Source organism: Jaculus jaculus, chromosome 14 (genome assembly GCF_020740685.1).
Source record: "Jaculus jaculus isolate mJacJac1 chromosome 14, mJacJac1.mat.Y.cur, whole genome shotgun sequence".
NCBI lineage: Eukaryota > Metazoa > Chordata > Mammalia > Rodentia > Dipodidae > Jaculus > Jaculus jaculus.
In genome coordinates this window covers 54,716,136-54,737,836 of record NC_059115.1, presented here as the reverse complement: position 1 = coordinate 54,737,836, position 21,701 = coordinate 54,716,136, and the positions used below count along the sequence as shown (strand labels likewise).

General features: G+C 46.6%; 2 protein-coding genes across 4 annotated transcripts in view; both read right to left on the bottom strand.

Annotated features, from left to right (window-relative positions):
- Gcnt4 (glucosaminyl (N-acetyl) transferase 4) overlaps positions 1-19,051 on the bottom strand; it is a 37,177-nt gene extending 18,126 nt beyond the window's left edge. The window contains exon 1 of one of the 3 annotated variants that reach the window (XM_004651386.2): positions 18,937-19,051. The gene's annotated coding sequence lies outside the window, so the exon portion shown is untranslated. Of the gene's footprint in view, positions 1-9,694; positions 9,813-18,574; positions 18,628-18,936 lie in introns of those variants that run through there. The other 2 variants (XM_045134468.1, XM_045134469.1) reach the window with 2 other exon arrangements.
- The window catches only part of Ankrd31 (ankyrin repeat domain 31), a 162,608-nt gene continuing 159,739 nt past the window's right edge, over positions 18,833-21,701 (bottom strand). The window contains exon 19 of the mRNA XM_045133385.1: positions 18,833-19,039. Within this exon, the coding sequence (XP_044989320.1) occupies positions 18,833-19,039 (207 nt within the window). The remainder of the gene's footprint in view (positions 19,040-21,701) is intronic.

Sequence of the window (21,701 nt, the reverse complement as noted above, 5' to 3'; positions counted from 1 at the left end):
GGGAGTGCTCTGACTCATGGGTTTAAAAGCCAAGTTGGCTACAGTACAATATAGTGCAGTATAGCAGATGGACTAGAGAGAAACAAGGGAGGCTCTGGTGTGCTCACCACCTCCCCTCCCAAATAAATAAATATTAAAAATATTTTTAAGGTCTGGAGAGATGGCTTAGTGGATAAGGCAGTTGCCTGTGAAGCCTAAGAACTCCTGTTTGAATTTCCAGATCCCCCAGAGCCAAACACAGTGATGCAACCATGCAATGCCACACACACCTGGAGTTTCATTACATGGCTGGAGGCCCCGGTGTGCCCATTCTCTCTCTCTCTTTCCCTCTTTTTCTCTGTCTCTTTCTCCCTTTCCAAAAAAAAAAAAAATCTATTTTTTTTTTTAAAAAGAAATTGGGGCATGAGTAGGTTCTTAGGCATGAGGGCAGAGACATCATGAATGGCATTAGTGACTTAGTAAGAGATGTGAGGCAGCTATTCTCCTTCCTCAGCCTTCTGCTATGTTGAGGACACAGAGGAAAGGCACTATCTGTACAGACTTTGGACTTCCTACCTCCAGTAACTGTGAGAAATAATTTTCTGTTTTTATAAGTTATGCAGCCAGTGGCAGTTTGTTATAGCAGCTGGACCAGACTAAGACATATCTGTAATAGAGGAAATGTGTTCCCAACATCCCAGGAGTGAAATGGGGATACATGGTGGGTAAGTATGTTTGTAGATGGAGGACTATAGATTCAGTTGTCTTTAAAGCCCTTTTCAGGTTTAAACTTTTACTTTTATGCTTTTCTTGAGAACTATGGGTTTATTAATTATTGGTGGTAAAGATCTAGAGGAGTAAATTCTTATTGCTTTTTTTTTCCGTTGAAAATCATGTTTACAACTGTTAGAAAATGTTATAGGTTTTACAGACCTAATTTAGAATATAGCTGGTTTGTAGTGTATTGTGAGATGAAAGAAATGGCATTATCTGTGTAGTGAGACTGCTGTTAAAAGCCACATCCAAGGGGGGGGGGTGTGTTTAATAAAAGCAGGCTGGAAGGACACTGCTGTCCACAGACTGTCACTGCCAAGTGATGGCTTACTGGTGAGCTTCATTTTCTTCTGTGGAAGGGACGGGCGATCAAGATCCCTGATAACTAAGCTTTGACACAGGGCTGGAGAGTTAATATAACTTTGAAGTCAAACAGTCAATGTGTACTGCTGACCTTGACAGATGAAGGCAAATTGCTTCTGGTGGTCCTTATGGACAGGTATGGAGAAGAAAGCATTTGAAAGATCAATAGCTGCATACCAAGGTACCAGGAGACGTGTTAATCTGCTCAAGTAAAGAAACCACATCTGGTACAGCAGCTGCAACTGGACTCACCACCTGATTAAGTTTCTGATACACAAGCATAATTTTCCTGGATATGTTTGTTTCCTGAACAGGCCAAATAGGAAAGTTGATGGGAGATGTGGTGAGAACCTGCATCCTTCAAGTCCTTTATAGTGGCATTAACTTCTGCAGATCCTCCAGGGATGCAATATTGTTTTCGGTTCACTATTTTCTCTGGTAGTGGCAGTTCTAATGGCTTCCATTTGGCCTTTTCAACCATAATAGTCCTCATTCCACAGGTCAGGGAACCAATGTGAAGATTCCACTAAGTCCTAAGTATATCTATCCCAATTATGCATTCTGGATCTGAGGAAATAACCATAGAATGAATAGACAATTTGACAGAACTCCACTGATTACAGACCTCCATAAGCACCTACTTTAAGTGGAGGGCCATGATGCTGTTTGGGGTCTCCTGGAATCACTGTCAATTCAAGCCAGTGTCCAGTAGGCCCCAAGAGGTCTGATTATTTCCTTTCCCCCATGTATATAGCTTAGCATATAGCCCTAGGCCCCTCTGAAGAGGAATAGGTATAAGCTTAATGTTAAAACTTTTGGGGATTGTAGGAGGGTTCTTCCCTGAGGGGACTCAGCCACCCTTTCATTCAAGGGGCTCTGGATCTGTAACCTGGCTCAAGTCTGGAAATTGGCTAAGAGGCCTTGATTCACTGTTACTGTAATTCAAAGTAGCCATGCATTCCTGTGCATTTGGAGCTTTTCTGCATAGGCTTCTTATCTCTTTCACTTCTGGGAACACCATAATTGATCAGCCAGTACAAAATGTCTACATGAGTCATACTACTATGAACACTGTCTTGCCTATGCTGCTGTTGTAGTCAGCTTTACATTGCTGGGATATACCTACAGGCCAGGCACAAGTTATGGGAGAAGCAGAATTTACTGAAGCTTAGAGATCTAGGGGAAGTTCCATAATGGCAGAAGCAGCTGGCCCCTTTTCACAGGTCCATGCAGAGAGAAATACCAACACTAGTACCACAAGCAAGCACACTCTGGGGACCCCAGGCAGAGTTCAGACTTCTCTCTTACCTTAGAGTGGAATTCAGATCCACCTCCAAACACCCCTTAGGGCTAGCCCCTAGGATCCACCCACAGTGACACCAAGTTACAAGCTTGAATAAAACTCCCGAATCTATTGGGGGACATCCATTCAAACTACCACATTCTGCCCTGACCACAATGGATTCATAACCATCTCACATTGTATATTGTTTTCAGTCTAAATTCAAAGGTCCCATAGTTATGATAGTTAAGATAGAACTTAAGATAGTTCCAAAATCCAAAGTCTCATCTCAGATTTAAGGTTATCTTAAGTCCTGTAACATCAAAACAAGTTATATACTTTAAAAACATAATGGCACAGAATAACATTTTCAACTTCTATTAGGTGTAACAAGGAGAGACTGGGCCAATGCAAACTTAATAGCCATCAAGCAAACATCAAACATCTGCAGTTCAAGTCTGATATCATAACTAGTAATTGACAGTCTCTGGATTTTCCAGTTGTACCCCTCCAGCTGGGTAGAATATCCAGGGAAAACTTCTATCCTGACCTGATAGCACTCCATGGTAGTCCTTGCACAGTCCTGGTATATCTAAACTCATGGGTCTCCACTGAAGACTACAGTCTATCTTCCAATGGCTCAACAAGAATCTTATCAGGGTCATCATGCCCTGCCCCATGTTGTGTTTGAGCAGTGGCTCCTGGAACCATGTGCACCTCATGACACACTCCATGCATTTTTTTTTTTTTAATGTTTCCAAAAGTAAGACCAAGAATGTAGGACACAGCCATATTCTTAATTCAGGACAAAATAAATTGAAACCTTGAAGAGCAGGTTCCTTCCTTTCAGTCAACTCCTTTCAAAAGAGTTTGCATTTCTACCATTCAGTCTTCCCTCAGGCATCCTGTCCATTGTTTTAATGTATGGGCCATCTTCCTTCCACATGCTAATGTATTTGACAATAGCAGCTTCCATAACCAGTCTCAGTACCCATAATTTTAAACTTGCTTGAGTTTTTCCAACATTAAATCTTATATCTCTCAGTTCCATAACTTTAGCCAAGCATATCAGTCCATTACAAATTTAACCTTGACCAAACTCTCTGGGCATGGGCAGCAGAATGCACACAGCCCTTGTGCCAGTAGCCCCAACAAAGTCCTCTGTAGTTTTTTTTCCCCTTTAGAAAGTTCATAAGCAAAGCCTCCAAATACAATTCTCTCTGTGCTTGGCATTTTCAAATTCTCATAAGAATCCTTCATAAAACTTGGCTTACTGCTCTGGAAGCCACCTTCAGTTGCAAGTACCAAACCCATGCCCATTACTCCAAAACAAAAGTTCCAAGAGACCAAAATCCACATGGTCAGATTCATCATGAAGCATCACCTCACTCTTGGTACCAATTCTGTCCTAGTCAGCTTCACATTTGCACCTCTTTGAACTGCAAAAGTTGTAGTAGTGAACCTAGAATCTATCTCTGCTCTCTCTATCTCACCCTGTTGGGTGGCACATATCTATAATTCCAGGACTTGGCAGAAGGCACTGAGGAAACTGATTCTGACAAGCCTGGTGGACAGCATAGTGAGAACATTTCAGAGCACTTGCAACATGTGTGTACATACATGCACACTATGTGCAACTCTGGCATGACTCCACCATTTAGACAAAGATCTGTAGTTTAAAATATACATATTGTGTCTAGAGGTGGTTCAGTGGTTAAAGCACTTGCTTTCAAAGGCTGGAAGCCCAGGTTCCCCAATACCCACATAAAACAAGATGCACAAACCCAGGCATAGTGGCGCATGGCTTTAATCCCAGCACTTGGGAGGCAGAGGTAGGAGGATCGCCATGAGTTCGAGGCCAGCCTGAGGCTACATAGTTAATTCCAGGCCAGCCTGAGCCAGAGTGAGATCCTACCCCAAAAGTAAAAAAAAAAAAATAATAAAAAAACCAAGATGCACAAAGTGGTGCACATATCTGGAGTTCATTTGCAGTAGCAAGGAGCCCTGGTAAGACCATTATATCTCTCTCTCTCTCTCTCTCAATTAAATAAACAAATAAATAAATATTTTAAACATATTCAAAAAAATTCAGTGCTTGGATAAATATTGTCCAAACAAAAATTTCTAAAGCTGAGATTACATCTTTCCATAAGTCTAGTCCAAAACTGCCTGTGGCAAGCTCTGTAGCTGGCACTCTCTCCAAGGACGCATTCCAGCAACGTCTTCCGTTCAGACATCAGGCCTCAGCATGCAGGAGACATAGGAAATAAGCATAAGGATTATTTAGCTTCCTAAATGTCCACACAAGCTTGCACAGTGGCATCCCAGCAAGTGGAAGCAAGCAGCTAGATCCTGGCTCTTCTAATGAACCTGGATGTGGTCTGGTGCCAGGACAGGCAGGCATGAGTGGCCTGAGTCTGCCAGGGTGCCAGGAGTCTTCCAACACTCATCCTACCTTTCTCCTCTGCTAAGAGAACCTCTAGATTGTTGGCAGACATGTGCTTCTAGAAAATATTTTCTTCCCAACTCCCATGGCAGAGTAGCCAGCAATAAAAGGTTATCTGGGGAAAGTTTTAAACAGGAGCTTGGTTTTCAGGTAGGAAATGGGCAATATTTATGCCACCCCCATTTCTTCTGCTTTTCTGCATGAGACTGTCACATGACGGGGAGAGCTGGAGCAGCCATCCTGAAGCAAGGACGGCTGATCTCTCAGTTCCAACTCAAGTCACTGAACCCCCACACCCCACCCTGAATTTCTGCTACATGAGAGAAATAAGCCCTTATATGTTTGGGCAACTTTTACTTTGAAAGATGAACTCAGGAAAGAGAAATAATGCTCAACACACACACACACACACACACACACACACACACACACACAAAATAGCAAAAATGAATTTAAAGCAGGTTGAACACCAGCACAATCTTGTACATAGGCAAGTGCAAACATATGTCTCATATATGCCAAACTTCTCAACCATCTATATATTTAGAGGCAGATGGAGATTTTAGGTAAACATCTGAAGCAAGACAGCCTGCAGAATTTACCAAATTAACTCTGATGTTGGTGAGAAATATCATCTCCTGACTAGGTCTCACCCTTCAGCATGCGGCAAACCTGCTCCATATGGCTTTTAGTCACAGGCCACAATATCCCAAGGCTACTTGTCTTCTTGAGAGCTCCTTGGTGTCAGCACTGTGTAGATGTCAACTCAAACTATGCTGTGTGATTCTGGACCAAGCAGATGGCCCTCCCCACTTCCTCCTGACCCCACTTCCCTTCTCACCCTCCCATCCAACCCCTCTGCTTCAGGCACAGTGTGGATGTTGGGAATTTTACCCAACGGTTCTGTTTTTCAGACGTGAGGCTGCTCCTAACGATAGGTCACGACTTGAGTTAGCCTCTGCCTCTTGGTCTGTGCAAGAGGAACAGCGTCTGACTCCCACGAATACTCTCCATGACAGCTCAATGAGCTAACGTACCGGGGTCTGCTGTGGCAGGAAAATTGGATGTATGATGGTCAAGGTCAAAGGCACTTAAACCAGCTGAGTATCCGTGACCCAGGCACTGTTCTGCATGTCAAGACTGGGCAACCATGCACTAAGTCCCCTTCAACACCCCACACCCAGAAACTGACTGACAGTGGATGCTACGGGTAGCTGCGGCTGAGGCTACAACCAAGGCTTGCACACGGCACTCTCACAGTCAAAGGGAAGTTAGACAGGGGCCAAAGCTGGGCTTGCAACCTGTTTGCAGCTTTCAAGTTTTCCAGAATAAAATAAGGGTTTTCTTCTCTTTCCTTTTTGAAAGAGGGACTCACGGGACTAATGGGAAGTGGACAGGCTTAAAACCCCAAGAAAGTCCCTGCCCTGTGAGTTGCTTTTTTGGTAGCACGGGTTTAAGCCTATAGTTAGTGCTGTCTTTTCTTCATACTTCATGCATTTACTTGCCATGGTTTTTCTTATTCCATATTTATGAATTAACGAATAATCATAAATATTACTTTTTTCCCTAACATGGTGGCAAATATTCATAACAAGAAATCTATCATTTTAATAATTAAAAAATAGGTTAATATGTAGTTGTACTTCGTAACGGGGCTAAATGTGCTATTTCCATCCAGCCACAGTGCTTGCACTTATTACTTCAGCCATCTCCAAATGCACAGTTCTGTGGCATTAAGGACTTCCATGTTGCTATGCAACCATCATCAGTATCTACCCACAGAACTGCTTCCTCTTTCCCAACTGGACTCTGTGCCCATTGAACACTAGCTTCCTGTTCTCCTCTACCTCCAGTCTGGGGCAATCACCATTTCACTGTTTCTATTCCATACAGGGCCTGGAGAGGTGGCACAGTGGTTAAAGGAGCTTGCTTGCAAAGCCTAATGGTCCTGGATTTGATTCCTTAGTACCTATGCAAAGCCAGCTGCACAAAGTGACACATGTGTCTGGAGTTTGCAACAGCAGGAAGCCCTGGCATGCCCATTCTCATTCTCTCCCTCAAATCAATAAATAAATAAGAAAGAAAACATGTTACATATACATATGCATGCATGCACACACACACTACACACTCACACACACACACACACACACACACACACACACATATATATATATATATATATATATATATATATATATATAGAGAGAGAGAGAGAGAGAGAGAGAGAGACGGAGAGAGCGAGCAAGCGAGCTGGGTGTGGTGGTGCACGCCTTTAATCCCTGCACTTGGAAGGCTGATGCAGGAGGATCAGTGAGAGTTTGAGGCCAGCCTGAGACTACATAGTGAATTCCAGGTCAGCCTGGGCTAGAGTGAGACCCTACCTCAAAACCCCTCCCCCTCCCTGAAAAAGAGCCCATACAACAGGAGTCATACAGTACTTGTCCAATGTCTTCACCTAACATAATCCATGCTGTAGCACTGGCCACATTTTACTCATCCACTCATCTGTCAATGGGTACTACCACCTTGAGGTGTTGGCCCTCTTCCCAACCCTGTTCAAGACAGGGTCTCTCTTGTTCTTTGCCACATGAAAGGCCAGGCTAGCTGCTCCCAGACCAGCTCTCTTGACTTCACCTTCCACTGCTGTAGGAGCATTGGGATTAAAGGTCACGTGCCACTCTGCATCCAGTGGGTGCTGGGTATCCAGACTCAGGCTGACAGGCTTGTGAAGCAGACGCTTTTAACCACTGAGTAATCTCCCCAGCCTCCTATTTATCATACTTCTCTCCCCTTCACTCCATTGCCACCCATGCAGCAGACACTTGTTGTGTGCCTACCATGTGCTAACTGGGGAGACACTGTGTTATACTCTGGGGAGACAGAGCTAGAAAATACACTGCCTTGAGGAACAGGGACAATGTAAGTGATGCCCTAAGGCACTTCAGAACACAACCCAAGAAATCCACATGGTCTTGCTGCGTTTGAATTTGTGTGTGTTTTCAGCAGGATTCTCCAGAGAAACAGAAACAATTATACACTCACACACACACATATTCAAGAGTATTGGCTTACACAATACGGGTTGGACAGTCCAACAGCGGCCTATATGCTAGAAAGGGCAAGAACCTGGTAGCTGCTCGGTCCAGGGACTGCACACCTCAGTAGGCCCAATCTGGCACTTGAAACCTTGGCAGTTTCTGGAAGAGTTGCTGCATTGAGTCCGTATTAAAAGGCCAAAGAAGGTGGATCCTGGTATCAGCAGAGGATTGAGGCAGCAGCAATCCATCATCAGCAGACACATTTGCTCAGAAAAACAAACAAACAAACAAACAAAAAGGAAGGCAAGCACTACACGCTGCTTTTTCCTTGGACTGTTTTTTTTTTTTTTAAATCTGGGAAGCTCACAGGAAGTGCTCCTCACAGTGAAGATGGCGTCTTTCCCTCCCTTCTCTGTTCTACAGGTCAACCCCCTCTGGAAAAATCCCTCATGGGTACATTTTACCAGTCCTCAATATCTCCTTAATTCAACCAAGGTGACAACCAAGACCAACCATCCCAGTACCCAGCCCCTCTCCCCCCGACACTGCTGTCCTAAGCTTGTCTGGCTCTTACAGGCCACTGGGAGAAATGCCAGGCTTGCTGACCCTTAGAAACAGGCCTAATCTTTGCATGTGTTTCTGGGATGGATGGCTATGCTGAGCTATCCTGACTTCAGAACAAGGTTACTTTTGCCTCCACGCACATTGGGCTGGGAGCAAGATCACTGTTTCCTCTGAGCAGGATCAGACAGCCTTCAGCTCCACAAGTGCTGGCTGCGATCTGTTTTGGGACACTGTGAAACTCCTACTGAGAAGTTTAAGGGACAGGCTCAGACCATCAGAAGTTTACCCCTTAGTGATCTTGTGTTTGCCTGGCACAGAGAGCTGGTCCCCAAGAAGAGACAATCCACACTGTAAAAGTCACTCCTCCGCAGAATAATGAGATGTCCACCTAACCACCCACATACAAGCTCCACACGGGTGTTCCACCCGATAAGACCTAACCATCCAGGGGCTGTGACAATGAAAAGTGACTGACAGCCCATGGAGAACGGCCTCCCCCATAAAAGCAGCCCTTTGGAATAACTGTTCAGACAGCTTCTCTCTCTCCTGTCTTGCTCACTGTGGCTGTAATGCAGTATATCTAATAAACTCTACTTTGGTCTTGGTTAATTCTTTTACTACTCCTTCATATTAGGAGAATAGAAAAAGAAAAGAAAGAAAATTGTCTAAAGAAAACAGGGGAGGGCTGGAGAGATGGCTTTTTGGTTAAGTGCTTGCCTGTGAAGCCTAAGGACCCCGGTGCAAGGCTCAATCCCCCAGGACCCACTTTAGCCAGATGCACAAGGGGGCGCACACGTCTGGAGTTCTTTTGCAGTGGCTGGAGGCCCTGGCGCGCCCATTCTCTATCTATCTGCCTCTTTCTCTGTCTGTCATTCTCAAATACATAAATAAATTTTTATTAAAAAAGAAAGAAAACAGGGGAGAGTGAAAAGCAATATAAGAGTTAGAAGAGCAGTGCATTCACATGAAGGACTGGAGAATATGTTAAGCTCCCCCCCCCCCCACATTGCACTCTATGTTGACTTAAACCACTTGAACATCAGAGGGGCAAGTTCACTCTAATCCTTCTACTCCCTCTTAAAAGCAGGGGATGAAATTCCCATGCAAAATAAACGGGTGTCATTGCTGTGGTTGAGGGCAGAAGGCTGAGGCCCATCCATGGAAACCTGCACAAACTCTGCTACACTCATCCTTTTCTTCCTGGTCACTGTCCCACTCATCCTCACCCTGGCCCAAGCCTCTCACCTTGCGCCATTTGCCACTAACTGTACAGTTCAGTCCAGCGCCCACGTGGCTCCCTGGTCCTGTAAGAGTCTGCATGCTTGCCTCCTACTGGTCTTTGATCAATTTCCTTCTCCGGTCCCTAAGAAAATAAAGATGCAAATCTAAAAGCCTGCCCTCTACTTCCAATTACAGAAACTTCATCAGCACCAGGCATATTTATTTCCTTTGTTTAGGTTTCTTTGCTTATCACGGTAAGAAAGACTGCCGTATCTGAAGAGGTTTAGTACAAGCTGGGTGTGGATCGGCGGCTGTACACAGCACATGCTTACTACGCAAGAGGTTGAGTCTCTGGGTTTCACCCCAAGCACAGTAACAAAGACAAAGAATTAACAGAAAAGGGGCATTGGTAGCGTCTTGGAGGAAGAAATCAAGCCTGGCTGCCGGTGGCAGGGGGGCTCTGAAGTTTGGTTGAGAGGGACTTCAAAGCACTATAGGGGAAGCCAGACTGGGTGGACCAGGGTCTAACTGCAGGATTCTAGGCGCTGCTCATATTAGCAGTCATGAGCAAAAACACTCTTGCTCCTAAAATGGCTTTTGCTTCTGGCCTTTTGAAACGTTTTAAAAACACAATTATATTATCTAATTGTGTAGGGCAGAATTTTATACTATGGAAAAAAAATTACAGAGTCACCTGGAGAAATCGAGATAGGAGCAAGAAAACTCAAGTTTTAGGTAGAAAGTCAAGCACAATTTTTACTTCCTGAATTTACTCTGACTATAAACAAACTAAAATTTACCTTTGGGTCACCTGCCCTCTCCCTACCCTCACTCCTCCAAACCCCAAGCAGATGATATAAAACAACGCAGGGAGTAACAAGCTACCTTCCCAATCAGTTACAGGCCAGTGCTACCAGTAACTGTGGTGTGACAAGCATTGGGATGGACGAGGCCAATACAGAAACCAGGACAGGGAAGCCTTCAGAACAAGCAGCAACTCAGCTGTGCAAGCTGCCAGGCCTGGGGGCTGTCGTTTTTCTGATGCTGGCCCCACGGAACAGCCAAAGGGGTTTGAACCTCATTGGCTCCGAGGGTCTCTGACAAATACACTTGCATGTCATTAATGCCTTGGCCCAGCCAGACCTTGGCAGCCCAGCTGGCAGAGGACACAAACAGATAAGGTCACACACGAGTCTAGTAAGATAAAACTCAGCAAGAGATAAAGGCAAAGAGAAACATGAGGTCCAAAACCGACCTTAGCTGCACTCCCCAGATAGACAACTGCCCTTAGCAGGGGCGTCGGTACAGAATGCTTCTGTGTTTTGCCTGAGTGTTTTTGGCACAAGTCACTATTCAGTATGAGATTGCCAAGGTGGTGGTGGTGGTGGGGGGCGGCGGGCAAAAGGAGGCAAAACAAACCCAACACAACCCTGGTGCCCAGAAGGATCTGGGGAAACGTCCTCTGTTAGCTTAGACCTGGCCCCAGGAAGCTCTGCTTGTCCTGAGCAGATAGATACCCCAGGGGGTGAGTTGACATCTCTGTTCAGCCCCTCCCCGAGGAATGGGAGTTAGTTGAAGCAGTGCAGTGAGAAGCGGAGAAGCAGAGAAGGTTGAGGTGAATAAGTAAACAAGAAGCATGAGAGCTGCTCCAAGTACTTCAGAACCTCCAAAAGTAGGTTGCTGGGCCCAGCTCCAGAGGGTCTCCCCTGGCCTGCACATGAGTGTCTCAGATTCCACGCCTCCAGTGGGCTCCCAGGGGAAACAGATGCAGCTGGCTCAGGGACCACACTCAGAAACGCTGCTCTAAGTAATAAGATAGTTTGTTTCTTTGCCTGTTGGAAGACGGAGCTTCTTGTAGCCCAGGCTGATCTGAACTGGCTACATATTTGAGGATGACCTTGAGTGCTGCTGTTTTAAAAAATATATTTATATTTATTTATTTGAGAGAGGGAAAGAGGGAGAGAGAGAATGGGCACGTCAGGGCTTCCAGCCACTGCATACGAACTCCAGACTCATGCACCACTTTGTGCATCTGGCTTACGTTGGACCTGGGGGATCGAACTGAGGTCCTTTAGCTTTGCAGGCAAACGCCTTAACCGCTAAGCCATCTCTCCAGGCCCCCCTTTTGTTTATTTTTATTCATTTATTTGAGAGCAACAGACAGAGAAAGAAAGATGGGAAGAAAGAGAGAGAAAAAAGAGAAAGAGAGAATGGGCACACCAGGGCCTCCAGCCACTGCAAATGAACTCCAGATGTGCATCTGGCTTACGTGGATCCTGGGGAATTGAGCCTCGAACCAGGGTCCTTAGGCTTCACAGGCAAGTGCTTAAAGACTAAGCCATCTCTCCAGTACCCCCCCTTTTTAAATATACTGTATTACTAAGATTTTACTAAGATATAATGGCCTGCCTCCCAGTATGTCCAAATTGAGGAGAATTTATAGGTTTTAAAGTCTCATTGTATTTAAGATATGTTCTGTCAAAAATTTCATACTGCTGAGCAGAAATCCAGCCTTCCCTTTCTGACCCTAGTGGTTCTTGTTAGTTCAGTTTCTTCAGGCAGACCCCTTTCTGCTTTTGCTTCGTTTTGGGGCATTTTATATAATCCAGTTTCTCTCTGGTCTCCTACTTTTCCTGTCTTTCTCTATTATGTTCAGCAGAACAAGTTTCGTAATATATTAAGAAATGACCTGCTTTCATCAAATGATAGCTGACTCCCTCATCTTCTAAAATAGTAAATACCATTCCAAAATCCTTTTCCCCCCAAAGCCCACGGCAAGCCCATCATTCCCAGGGGCCTATTAGAACAAAACAGCTGCTGCATTCAATTCGTGGATTAATCTTATTTTCTCCCCTATACTTGAAGCTTCAGCCTAAAGACCCTACTAGGAAAATTACCAACATATGGGAATGTATATCAAATGGCATGCAAAGCTATGCAAATGAATACCAAACATGCATCTCTAAGTTGCTTGGGCAAAGCCTGTGAGCCCCACCACTGATGGTATCCACTTTGCTTCCCCACACTCTGGCAAACCATAATTGGACTTTTTTGTTTATTTTTCTTTATTTATTTGAGAGTGACAGACAGAAAGAAAGAGGCAGAGAGAGAAAATGGGCTTACCAGAGCCTCCAGCCACTGCAAATGAATTCCAGATGTATGCACCACCTTGTGCATCCGGCATACATGGGTACTGGGGATTCGAGCCGCAAGCCAGGGTCTTTAGGCTTCACAGGCAAGCACCTAACCACTAAGCAATCTTTCCAGTCCCATAATTGGATTTTTTTTCCATTTAACCAGGTCAATTTTTTTTTATTAACTACTTCCATGATTACAAAAAATATTCCATGGTAATACCCTCCCTGCCCCCACTTTCCCCTTTGAAACTCCATTCTCTATCATATGCCCTCCCCATCTCAATCAGTTTCTCTTTTGTTTTGATGTCATGATCTTTTCCTCCTATTATGTGGATTTTTAAAAACTAACTTTTTTGAGTATCCCTGGCCTCAAATTTGAGACAATCCTTCTGCCTCAGTCTCCCAAGTGCTGGGATTACAGACACGAAGCACCATGCCCCGACTAGATCTGGTTTTTTTTTTTTTAGGTTTTTCGAGGTAGGGTTTCACTGTAGCCCAGGCTGACCTGGAATTCACTCTGTATTCTCAGGGTGGCCTCGAACTCACGGTGGTCCTCCTACTTCTGCCTCCCAAGTGCTGGGATTAAAGGCATGAGCCACCATGCTTGGCCCTTGACTGGATCTTTTTATTACAGTTGTTTTTGTGCCACATCAGTACCTGGCACCTGCTGACACCCTAGGTTGAGGGTGTCCCTCCCCTGCCTGCAAATCAAGCAGAAGGGATCCTGACGTTGACCTGCTATTCCTTGGCTTTATGGCCCGTGCCAAGTCTTAAACTTTGCCAGGTCTCAGATTCTACATTAGGAAAGGATCGATCTAAAATCACAGAAATGGAACCATCATAATAAAACCAGCAGCACTGGGGCTCGCTGAGTGCCTGCTGTATACCAGGTATAGTGCACGCACGCAGCACACATCGAGCAGGAGTGAGGGATGCATACGATCCTTACAACCAACTCCGAGGAGGACCACAGCACTTAGGTGTAGAGCTGTTTTGAAGTCCTGGGAACCAAGATGTCAGGGCCAGGAAACTTGTGCCAGGATGCAGGCAGGCAGTGATGGGGCCAAGAGTAGGCCATCAGTTTAGATTTGGGGCCCTTGCCCTTGGCCGTACTGCGGCTCTGGTGCATGCTCACCATTTGTTTTTCCCCTCAACGTGAAATGTGGGATTGATAAAGTAAAAGTTCAAATTGCAATCACACATACTTTGAAACGCTTTTCTTTTTTGGGGGAGGGGTTTAAGGTAGGGTCTTACTTTAGCCCAGGCTGACCTAGAATTCCTTAGGTAATCTCAGGGTGTCCTTGAACTCACGGTGATCCTCCCACCTCTGCCTCACAAATGCTGGGATTAAAGGCGTGCGCCACCACACCAGGAATACTCTTTCTGTGCTGGAGAGATGGCTCAGCAGTTAAAGTACATGCCTGTGAATCCTAAGGACCCAGGTTTGATTCCCCAGTACCTATGTAAACCCAGATGTACAAAAGTGGTACATGCATCTGGAGTTCGTTTGCAGTGGCTGGAGGCCATTCTCTCTCTCTCTCTGCTTGCAAATAAATAAAAAATGTTAAAAATGTAAAAGATTGTTTCTGTAAGATATTGAGAGTTTATGAGTTTATATCAAACCACCTTCACCATCAAGCTCTTTTTTGCACGTAAGTGTACATGTTCATGTGTGTGTGTAGGCACAAGTGTGTGGAGGGCAGAGGTCAATGTCAGGAATCTTCCTCAGTCACTCATCTTTTGAGACAGAGTCCTACACTGAATGTAGAGCTTAGGGATTCAACTAGATTAGCTAGTCAGCAAGTCCTAGGGATACTCCTGTCTCTGCCTTCCTGGTGCTGGGAATTACAGGTATGCATCACCATGTTTGGCTTTTTACATAGGCACTAGGGATCTGAATTAGATACTCATGGTTGCACAGCAAGCTCTTTTTTTAAATTTTTTTATTAACATTTTCCATGATTATAAAATATATCCCATGGTAATTCCCTCCCTCCCCACCCCCACACTTTCCCATTTGAAATTCCATTCTCCATCATATTACCTCCCCATTACAATCATTGTAATTACATATATACAATATCAACCTATTAAGTATCCTCCTCCCTTCCTTTCTCTACCCTTTATGTCTCCTTTTTACCTTACTGGCCTCTGCTACTAAGTATTTTCATTCTCACGCAGAAGCCCAATCATCTGTAGATCCACATATGAGAGAGAACATGTGGCGCTTGGCTTTCTGGGCCTGGGTAACTTCACTTAGTGTAATACTTTCCAGGTCCATCCATTTTTCTGCAAATTTCATAACTTCATTTTTCTTTACCGCTGAGTAGAACTCCATTGTATAAATGTGCCACATCTTCATTATCCACTCATCTGTTGAGGGACATCTAGGCTGGTTCCATTTCCCAGCTATTATAAATTGAGCAGCAATAAACATGGTTGAGCACGTACTTCTAAGGAAATGAAATGAGTCCTTTGGATATATGCCTAGGAGTGCTATAGCTGGGTCATATGGTAGATCAATCTTTAGCTGTTTTAGGAACCTCCACACTGTTTTCCACAATGGGCACAGCAAGCTCTTTATCCACGGAGCAGCCCCTCAAATTATTCTTTATCTGGCTGTCCACGGGGTGGGGGGGGGGGCGTTCAACAATCCTGTATGGTAATGTCTTCCAATCTGCTCCATCCCATTCATGTTTGAGTATCTATGAAAAACCATCCCTCTGACTTCCTCTCACTCTAGGAGCACCAAAAAGACTCGAACCCCTTGCTGCTCCCATCGACTTTCCCATCCCTGGCTTCAAAACTCATCCCTAATCCAGAGGGCCGTCAGCTGTGGAGAAGCAACCAGAGCCTCCTCCATTCAGCCACATAGGGCGTGCTTCGATTCGGGATCCTCAAAAACTGCTCAGACTTAAAAGCCAACGTGTTTGTCCTCCCGGACCTGCTCCTACTCTTGTGCTCCCTGTTTCCGTGACAAGTTCCCCCTGAACTCAGAGGACGTCAATCTGCCCTTGCAGCCACCACAAAATTATCTCCATGACGTGCTGGGTTAGTTTGGAGCTCACCCAACTGCCACCATCTCAGCCACTCTGACCCTTGCCCCCAGCCCTGCCTAGTGTGTAAGTGTGTCAAATCTGTTCTCCATGCAGCAGCTGGAATGTGTTTTTGCTCATTGTCTATTCATTTTTGAAATTAATTCTGCTTGTTCCCTAGGCTAGTCTCCAACTTCTGGGCTCAAGTGACTCTTCTAAGTTAGCCTCCGGAGACGCTGGGACTAAATACACCTGTGCCATTGCACCTGTCTTATCTTTTTTCTTCTCTTCTCTTGACTTTTTTTTTTTTTTTTTCTTTTTTTAGGCAGGGTCTCACTCTAGTCCAGACTGACCTGGAATTCACTCTGTAGCCCCAGTCTCGGCCTCACACTCACCGAGACCCTTCTCCAGAGTGCCAGGATTGTGGGAGTGAGCCACCACGTCTGGCTTTGCTTTTTTCTTTTTCACCCACAACTCACCAGGATCCCTTGTCCTCTGCTCCACTGCCCCATCTTGCACCATCACTCTAGTCTCTGCTGGCCGGGCCTACGGCTCTCCCGAAAGCCTTGTCTTCCCAGGTCGTCCTGAGCCTCTTTCTGGGACCTCTCCTCCTTTGCTCTGATCTTAGGGTCTGCCCTTCTACTTCCACAAAACCTCAGATGATACAACTCTTCTCTTCGGATCTACTTCCGACTCTCCCTCATCTTCACCTCAGAAAGGTGGGTGACAGCCCATCTGTGCCCCCACAGCACTGGCCTGGCTCACAGTAAGTGCACAACACATTGGATTGTTGAACTGACTCCTCGACTTGCTTCATCTTACTGGCTTTCAGTCATATTCCTGCCTCTCAGCATGAGAAAAACCTGTGGCACCAATTCAGCTTCCCTTGCAGCGTGTGGTGCTATGGTAAACCCTAGGTAACCAGGTCATGTTACCTCAGGGCAAGGGCAGAAAACAGCAGTCACAGTCTAAATCTGCCCCACCCTGTCAACCTGGAGGTCCTTTAGAAAGTATTTGCAGCCTCCTCCTCCTCCTCCTTCTTCTTTTTTTGCTTATTTTATTCATTTGAGAGAGAGGACAGAATGGGTGTGATGGAGACTTCAGCTGCAGCAAACAAACTCCAGATGCAGGAGCCACCTGGTTTATGTGGGTCCTGGGGAATTGAACCTGGGTCCTTTGGCTTTGGAGGCAAGTGCCTTCACCGCTAAGCCATCCCTGCAGCCTTCTTAAGTGGGAGGTATACTGGGCCTGGGCCAATTACTGCCCAGCTATGCTGCTCACCCTGCCCACCTGTGTGGATGCAAATGCAGTATTTAACAAATGATTATCTTGCCTCTGAAAGAGAGAAGGCAAGGCTCCCTCCAATGACTCTCTCCTAGCAGTCTTCCCTAGGAAAGTCTGTGGCCACACAACCCCATTCTTTGGCTATTGTTTCTCTCATTTAATACTCCCAAAAGAGAATTCAGCAACGTTTGAATTATTTCTCTCCTGGAATTGGATACATAGGCGTGCAACATATGGGACAGCTCTCTGCAATAGCTCACTTAAAAAAAATTTTTTTTTGTTCATTTTAATTTATTTATTTGAGAATGACAGAGACAGAAGGAGGCAGAGAGAGAGAGAGAGAGAGAATAGGTGTGTCAGTGCTTCCAGCCACTGCAAACGAACTCCAGATGCTTGTGCCCCCTTGTGCATCTGGCTAACGTGGGTCCTGGAGAATCGAGCCTTGAACCGGGGTCCTTAGGCTTCACAGGCCAGCGCTTAACCGTTAAGCCATCTCTTCAGCCCCAACAGCTCGCTTTTGACGAACTTATTTCCTAAAGACTTGACCAATAAAAGCTGCCAAATTCCACCGCTCCTGGCTGATGGATGGTTTCATAAGGGCATGCTTTATGCATATAAGCTCAAAAAGGGTGATTTCCGAGTCTATCACACCAAATGGGAGACTTAAATTATACCCACTCCCCCTTAATCTTTTATTCATTGCTCTTCAATTTTAAAGATAAGAGCTGATATGGGAGGCATGCTCTCCAAGACTGACAGCCCCCTACTTGCCCAGCACAGGGGCAAAGCATAAGATTTTCAGGCTGCTTCCGGGAAAGCTTGACTTTTTTTTTTTTTTTTTTTTTTTTTTAACATGTATAAACCAGTAACCACCCTCGCACCATTGGCCCAGGTAAAAAAGTTCTGGAAACCTATCTCTCAGGCTAGGATCCCCGCGGAGGTCCCCAGCTTGCAGCGCCGCCCGCCCTGCAGCAGGAAAAATCTGACTTTAGAAAGCGCAGAAGCTTGTCGCTGCGGAACGCACGGTCCGGGACGCGGCCGGCAGTTTAACTCCCTCCCCCCCAAAATTATGCCACCTCCGTGGCTCTGGCGCAGATGTCACGCGGGCAGTCCCTTGCGCGCCCCTCTCCCCAAGTCCCCAGGAGCGGAGACTTGGTGGCCCTTCCGTGGCCAAGGGCCGGAGCCTGAGGTCCCCGAGTCCCGCCCAGCGCGCGCTCTCCCGGCGCTGCGCTCGCTTGGGGGGTACAGGATGGCGGTGTTGGGGGACTTGGGCTCCTGGGACTCTCCACCCCCTGCCCCCGGCGCCCAAGTTTCCCCGGGTGTGGGGGTGGGGAGTGAAAGTCTCCAGCAGGACAAGGTTCTAGGCGTCGCGGTCCAGCCGCACCCGGCGGGACACCCCGGGCCCCCCCACCCCTTCCCGGAGTCCCTGCGTGGCCCAGTCGACTTACGGTGGGGGATCCCCAAAATGCGAGGTCCCCACAGCTGCGAAGACCACTCGGGGGTGTGTGTGTGCGGGGCGGCGGGGGGGGGGGGTCGGCTCGCTCGTCCCCTCGTCCTGGCCTGGAGTTGCACTCCCCCGGAGCCCGGGCTGGGACAGCGGCGAGCGCCCCGGGGACGCGGGAGGAGGGAGGAGCGCAGCGCCCTGCGCTTGGGGACCCGGCCCGCTCCCGGGTGAACGGGGCGGGCGGGGGGGGGGGGTAAGGTCATCAGGCTCGCTGCTGTCCCCGCATTAAAGACACGACAGCCCACGTCCAGAGAGCCGAAGTGACTTGCTCAAAGTCGCTCGCGAGACTGTGACAAAGCAACTCACATCTGCCACTCCTGGCGGTGTCCGTCCCCGAAAGCCAAGCTCGGTGGATCTCGGGCTCGCTGGGTGCACGCTTGCGGCTGTCATGGGAAGGAGCGGCGAGGTCCTACGCACGGCGGGGAGGTGGAGTCGTTTGCCCAGTAAATAGGGTACAAAGTTTTTTTTTTTCCACTCTGGGCTTAAAGCCAATAAGCTTCCTCCTTCCCTTCGAGCGCGGGGGCGGGGGATGGCGAGGGTGGCTGGTCGTGCGGTTGCGGTATCCGGCCTCACTACCGGTACACCCGAATAAAATGCGTGCGAGTTTAACCAGCTGGGGAATATCTGATTCCGGGTGTGCCTCGAAGGGGGCCCTTGTGAACATGCTAACTTTGGGAATCCGAAGCCCTGGCTGTGGCTGTCAGGCCATACTTCAGGACTTCCCGGCTAGGGCGTGGGGCCGGGCGAATGCTCCCCAGTCCGTGTGCGCCTCACTCCCTTCATCATTTCATAAAGAGGGGCCTTCAGTGTGCCTGGCAGGTTCGTGAGGAGCAAGGTAAAACCATGACCCAGCAATCCCAAAGAACTCGGTCCTTCGCTCCCAGCCTGTGGAGTCGGCCAGAAGACAGGCTCTGAGCAGACCTACGCTGGCTCTAGAAGTTCCCATGAGCAGTGTGCAAGCACTTTCATGTCTGTTTTACAGCCTTGGTGGGAAGCAAAAGGCCAGCCATGCCCTCATCTCTTCTCCCCAGTGGGACCTCTCCTTTCCGGATTGGGAGGGGGGGGGGATGAAATAAGTTGTCAGTTAGTGGCAGAGCCAGAATGCAGACTGTTGGGTGCACATGCTCTTAGCCACATAGGAACCCCAGGCCTCCAGGACTGGGATTCAGAGGAACCCACCGATCCCTGCTCATGCCACGAGAGCAATCCAGTGTTCTCAGGAAAGGCAGGCTAGATCCCGTGTGGTGGTGCACACCTTTACTCCTAGCACTTGGGTTTCTGAGGTACCTTCTATAAACGTCGTATATTTTGGATATATGATAAAATAGATATCCATGCACTGTCTTGCTCCTTTGTGTCTTTCCAACTCCATCTCAACCATTTTGTCCTAAAGCAAATCACTTCTGTGATAGGATCATAGAAACACCTTCAATCTGAAGTTCCTAAGCTTTGTTTGGGTTGTTTTCTATTCAGGTCATAGCCAGCGTTTTCCTTCTCTTCACTCACTGCCCTCATTCTCTTAAAGCCTTTTTCCAACCGGCTTCCAGAGCTTCTGAAAGTGGGTTACCCATGGCTGGGTGGTTGTCCTCCGGTAGCCTCTGCCACACTCTAGGCATGCTCCTTGGACTCAGCGCTCCTACCAACTCGGGACTCCTGGGTGAGAAATGTATTTACAGGCAGGGCAGTGACTCCTGGGAAAGCTCTAGTGGAGAATCCTCTGCTTCCTCCTGGTGGCCAGTAATCCTTGCCAGTCCTCAGCTTTGAGCCTTGTCACGTCAGTGTTACCTCCACTGTTACAAGAACTTCTTTTCTGTTTCTTCTTCCAAATTCCTCTCTCTCTCTCTTTTATTAAGGCCACCAGACATTGTGTTTAGGGCCCACCCCAATCCAATATAACCACATCTTAAATGGCTTATATCTGTAAAGGTTCTAATTACAAATGAAAGCACATTCACAGGTTATAATAGACATGAATTTGTGTGTGGGGGGCATGCTAATTCAGTACAATCCCCAAACATCAGATGATGAAGATATAATCCTTGAGGTGAGGATGCAGAGAGGTGTGAAACACAGCCCCTGATGCCCTTATGGTCACTCTAGTTACACAGGTAGGCCTTGCATTCAGAACATAAATAACTAAAAAAAGGAGATGCTAAGAGCCAATGGACTGGAGCCAAATGACAATCCATGGGCCAAATGGCAGCTGTGCTCAAGGAATTCAGCCAGTGAATGGGTCAGTCACTAAGGGGCCCCGTTCTGAGGTGATCATGATCCTAGAAGGAAAAATAAGAACAGCAATATGAGCAAGGAAGGCTTAGTCAAAGCACAACTCTGAGGGAGAGGGTGTACCTGGCAGAATCATATATCTGAAGTTTCAGTATGCGAGTGAGAGGTGGAAGGAATATAGATGACTACCACACCAATTGTAAGCACACCACACTTTACTTTTACCATGACAATAATGTTACACTGCCACAGCGATTATTAGCTCTCTGGGGGAGCAGTTCAGTGGCAAAGTGCTTGCCTAGATACACAAGACCCTGGGCAATACCCAGAACTGACAAAAGAAGGGAAGAAAGATCAGACAAACCTTCTCTCTGATATATGCATGTACAGAGTGAGCTATTTATACATTATTATTATTATATATACATATACATATGTGTATATATATGTATGTATGTTTATGTATATGTATATATATATGGGGAGAATAGAGCAAGAAAGGAAGCAAGGAAATGAAAGGAAGGAAGGAAGGAAGAAAGGGGAGAACGCTGGTAGCTGGAATTATAAAATGTCTTCCATGCCCTCATTTGCTTGAATACTTAATGCCCAGTTGGTGGTGCTGTTTGAGAAAGTGGTGGAATCTTTAGAAGGTGGAACCTTGCTGAAGGCAGTGGCACTAGGGCTGTGTCTTGAGGTGTTGTAGCCCAGCCCTGCTTATTCTACTTCCTCCCTGCTGATATGAAGATGTGACACTGGCTGTCTGCTCTGGCCATGCTTTCTCCACCACTATGGACACTTCCCCTTGAAACTATAAGCCAAAGTAACCCTTCCCTTTCATAAAATGA